The sequence below is a fragment of the Eretmochelys imbricata genome, chromosome 24 (genome assembly GCF_965152235.1).
Source record: "Eretmochelys imbricata isolate rEreImb1 chromosome 24, rEreImb1.hap1, whole genome shotgun sequence".
Classification (NCBI taxonomy): Eukaryota; Metazoa; Chordata; order Testudines; family Cheloniidae; genus Eretmochelys; species Eretmochelys imbricata.
This window is the reverse complement of record NC_135595.1, coordinates 18,388,503-18,393,456: the sequence shown is the minus strand read 5'-3', so window position 1 is coordinate 18,393,456 and position 4,954 is coordinate 18,388,503. Positions and strand designations below refer to the sequence as shown.

Here is a 4,954-nt window from a genome sequence, read left to right as displayed (position 1 = left end):
GAGATACAAAAACCCAGGACACCCGGGATGATCCTCAGCCCGTGTCACCAGCCGCGTGGGCGTGTGCACAGAGCATCCTGGCAGATTTCCCGGGGACAGCTACCCCAGAGAAGGGGCCAGCCTGGGCAAACCTGGCACCCCTAGGCTCTGCGTGCCCCCGCACTCTCCCCAGTGCCAGGGTCCCCCTCGTCCCACTCCACCGTCACCGCCTCCCAGGTGCCGGGCGCCACCCTGACCCACGGCGCGAGTGCCCCAGGCCTGAGTCAAACCCCGGGCCGTGCACTGAGCAGCCCCCGGGCATGTGACGAACACAGCATCCAGCCCTTACCTTCCTGGGGGGCCTCCGTGTTGATAGCCCAAGGCCATCAGCCAAAATCCTCCCCGCTTCCCATTTTGGGCGGGGTGACACCAATTGCAACATCGCCCCCGCCTCTGTCGATAACTGCCAAGCCCTGGCCTTTGCTGCGTCAGAGACCCCCGGCTCTCACCACCGTCCGGCTGCATCCCCGGCACCATGAGGACACCTCTCCTCCTCTGCCTCCTCTCGGCACTGCTGGAGACAGGTGAGAACGGGGTCTCGGGGGTCTTGGAGCCCTGCCCGGTGCCGACAGAAAAAGATCCACCCTGGAATAGCTGCTCTGGAAGGAAGCAGCTCTCCTCCCCGGGGTGAAATATGCCCCAGCACCGAGATCTTGCCCCTGGGCTGGGGGGCTGCTCACCACCTGTCCCGTGTGGAGGAAATTCTCCCCACCGATCTTCTCTGGGGAGATGGGGACCTCCAGCTCCCACCGAGCTCGAGGAGAGGGAAAGATTTCTCCCCCTTTCTCAGCTACCTCACTCGGTTTTGCAATGGAGGGACAGACGACATTGGCACAAACCCAAGAAATTCAGGGCCAGATCCCGGCTGGGGTCAATGGCCCGTAGCTGCACTGGAGTCAATGGGGATGGAGAGAGTGGAGTGAGGGCTGTGCCCAGGTGCATCGTGTTGCCTTTCCTTCCACAGGGACCTGTGTTTCGTGCGAGGTTTGCATCAGCGCATGTCACAGCTGTACGGGCAGTGTCCAAGTCTGCAGTGAAGATACGAATTCCTGCGGGATTATTAAAACAGAAACCGTAGTAGGTGGGTTTCAGAGGAGCAGCCGTGTTAGTCTGTATTCGCAAAAAAGAAAAGGAGGACTTGTGGCACCTTAGAGACTGACAAATTTATTTGAGCATAAGCTTTCGTCAGCTACAGCTCACTTCATCAGATGCGTTCAGTGGAAAATACGGTGGGGAGATTTATATACATAGAGACCATGAAACAATGGGTGTTACCATACACACAGTAAGGAGAGTGATCAGGTAGGTGAGCTATTACCAGCAGGAGAGTGGGGGGGTGGGGGAAAACCTTTCGTAGTGATAATCAAGGTGGGCCATTTGTAGCAGTTGACAAGAATGTCTGAGGAACAGTGATGGGGTCGGGGGAATAGGTGCGTGCAGGAGACCTTGAACCAGCTCCGAACACAGTCTCATTCGGAGTCAGCACTCCTTCATTCTCTTCCCAGTACCAGGAAGGGGGCATGGTCAAGTGGGCTAGAGTAGGGGGCTGGGAGCCAGGACTCCTGGGTTCCATCCCTGGCTCTGGGAAGGGACTGGGGCCTGGTGAGTTAGAATAGCAGGGGCTGGGAGCCAGGACTCCTGGGTTCCATCCCTGGCTCTGGGAAGGGACTGGGGTCTGGTGAGTAAGAATAGGGGGGGCTGGGAGCCAGGACTCCTGTACGCCATGCCTCAGTTTCCCCATCTTTAGCTTGATCATGATCACACACGTGAAGAGTTGCGATGGGGAGGCGGAGACGACACCAGGGAATGAAGCCTCATCTCCTCTTTCTCCCATGCAGGCGAGATTAAGAGTCTGACCTTTATGAAGACCTGTGTGTCCTCCAGCCAGTGCGGCCTCGATCCTGTTTTAATGACTTTGGGGAACGGGATATCCACGAGCACGAGCACCGCCTGCTGTATGGGGCAGGCCTGTAATACAGCCTCCTTTCCCGGTACCCAGCTCCGTCTCCGTCTCCCTGCTCCTTCTCCCTCCAGCTCTTCCCCTTCCTCACGTCCCCTTCTCCTCCTCCTGACCCCTGCAGGGGTCTCTGTGGGAGGATGGAAAAAGGATTATGAAAGAACCCTTTGGGGCGCCCCATGGACTAACACTGAGCCCCTGGCTGGGTGGAGTTTAGTGGGCGGGGCTCTAGGCTGCCCCCAGGTGTCAACCCAGCTGGCCCCACCCGGGGCTCCCTGCTGCAAACCCCTCCCCTGCCCCTGCTGCCCCCGGCTTCCCCGGAGCTACAGCTCCCCCTGCAGGGGGCCCCCGGGGCTGAGCTGTGCAGCCCCCAGCTGCTCTCCCGGCCCCGACCCGTCCTGGGTCCCATCCCCCGAGCTGACTGCGTTTGCTCCGCTTCTTCCCAGCATCCCCGGCTAACACCACCCTGAACGGCCTCCGCTGCCCAGCTTGCTACTCTTTGTTTTCTCATCACTGCAGTGAAGAGATCGTCGACTGCCCAGGAGCCCAGACCCACTGCATCCATGTCAGCGGTACCATGAAAAGCGGTAATTGCCAATCGACTGTTTCTCCGCTCAGATTTCCCCATCCAGGAGGGAGCCACACACACGGGCAATCTCCTGCCATGGGGAAGAATTGGGCAGAGTCTCAGCACACCTGGATACTGTCCCCATGATTTCTCCTCACTGTACCTCTGTTTCCCCTACGCACCCATTGGGGTTTCATTTTAGAATTCATGCGGGTTTGGAGACAGCTGACAAGGAAGGTCTGGAAAAGCCTGCGGAGAGAAGGGGAACCAACTGGGGCTATTTTTCCTTGGGAATAAGAGAGGCGACGTGATAGAACATATGAAATTATAATTGTGATAAGGGAGATAGATAGATAGATAGATAGATGATTTAGTTCTAGACCGACACCAAAAGATTGGGAGAGAATAGTTGTTTCGGGTCAAATCAAAATTAATTTTTGGGCGGCACTTTCAACAAACTGAAAAGTCAGAAAAAGCTTCATTTTGGGTCAAACGAAACATCTCGTTTTGATTTTGAGGGGTTGTTAATGTTGTTTAAAATTTTTTAAAAAATTAAATGTTGGAAGGAAAAGTTGTTTTGAACCAAAAGAGGGAAAAGTTTCTATTTTTTCCCCCAGAGTTTGTGTTTTTACAGGGGTTTCTTCCAACTGAAACAATTGGGCGACTTTGAATTTGCAAAATGTTCCCAAGTGGTCATATTTGCATTTTTCACTGAAAAAAAGTTTCAGCTGAAAAATGTCACTGACCACTACAGCGGGGAGATCGAGGACTCCTGCCTGCCTGCTCTCACAGGACAGGACGTAAGCGAATGTTCAATGAAATTGAAAAGGGACAAGTTCATTCTGATGAAAGGAAACACATTTTCCAGTCAATAAACCGTCAGTCCGTGGAACTCCCCAGCCAAGAAATTGCTGTGGTCAAGAGTTGAGAAGATTCGAAAAGGGATTGTGGGCTAATCAGAGAGATCAGAATAAATGATCGTAAAAATGTTGGCGGGGCTAGTGACCCTCCTCTTTCAGGTCGTGAGGGGAGCTCTAGCTCTTAGCAATCGGGAGGAGACCTAGAGGAGGAGGAGATTATCCCACACGTTGGGTGGTTTTGATCCTTTCTCTGCAGAATCTAGTGCTGGCCACTGGCGGAGACGGGATACTGTCCTATGCACAGCACCCTGCACAATGGGGCCCCAAACTGCCATGGTGTCTCCAGAGCCTGCTGTTCTACAAATCAAAATAATACAGGAAAAGTGATGGCACAAACACCCTGTCCCTGGGACTCCTGCAGAAATCCCCCAGCTGGTTTGACCTGGAGGTCCCAGAGAGATTTCTTTCTTACTGGTTGTGGAATGGTACAATAGATGCCCCAACTGAGATCGGGACCTTTTTGATCCGGATGTTGCACAGACCCCTTGGCTGAGACGGGGATCCCCGCTGTGCAAGGTGCTGCATGCCCCCCCACCCTCCGGCTGAAATTGGGAGTCCCGACATGCCAGGTTCTGTACAGACCCCTTGACTGAGAGCTTCTTAGGGATCCCAGCGCTGACACCATCAGTGAGCTACACCATTGCCTGGTGAATGGTGGGACTAACACAGGCCTGCTCCAAAGTTCATTAGGGATCAGGGCCCTACGTGACTTGCCCAGGTGTCCACAGAGTGAGACTAGATCAGAGCTGGGGGGGGAGACTGTTGGGGGCAGGTCTAGATGGGCAGCAGGGAGTGGTGCAGAGGAGGAGGGGGAGGGTGTTTGTATAGGGTCAGAGCCGTAAGAGGTCACAGGTCGCTAGACACTGACCCCGCTGTTTGGTCCCCCACAGGTGGGACAACCATACACACCACCATGAAAGGCTGCGCCACCGAGTCCGCCTGCACCTATAGGCCACCGTACAAACCCTTCAGGGGGTTCAGTATGAATTTCACCACGGCCGAATGCAGACCAGCCTCCCGTGTGGCTCCATAACCAACCGGACTCGTCTCTGCCAGCCCTCGTGACCGTCCTGCTGGCGAAGGTCCCCACCTGATCCACACACCGCAGGGGGTGGGCGGGTGCCCCCCTGCCAAAGGCTCCCACGCCCCGCTCGGATTCACTTCCCCTTTCGTGGGATTAACGGAATAAACCAGACAGGAGAAAATGGTCGTGTGTGGGTGTGTGTTTGTCTGTAATCATGTTGTTGGGCTCTGCGTGGGTGCGTATAGTCCTGAGTCCTGGATTGTGTGTGTAACCGGGAGTCTTGGATCATGTGTCTGTGTGTGAGATCGTGAGTCTGTGCATGTGTGGGGGTGTGTCCGGGATTACTTGTGTGTGTTTGTGATGATCGGGCTGATTTCCCCTGTGTTTAATTCTAGCAGGGGTCGTGGGGCTATCAGAAGCCGCACCCACCCTCCTACAGGCCCTAG

The 4,954-nt window shown here is 55.1% G+C and overlaps 1 protein-coding gene across 1 annotated transcript; it reads left to right on the top strand.

Moving 5' to 3' along the window:
- The first annotated feature begins 514 nt into the window (after nt 1–514).
- LOC144279409 (phospholipase A2 inhibitor and Ly6/PLAUR domain-containing protein-like) lies at nt 515–4,517 on the top strand. The gene is made up of 5 exons (XM_077840903.1): nt 515–563; nt 1,004–1,120; nt 1,878–2,030; nt 2,443–2,583; nt 4,375–4,517. The coding sequence occupies exons 1-5, from the start codon at nt 515–517 to the stop codon at nt 4,515–4,517; spliced, it is 603 nt and encodes a 200-aa protein (XP_077697029.1).
- The last annotated feature ends 437 nt before the right edge of the window (nt 4,518–4,954 follow it).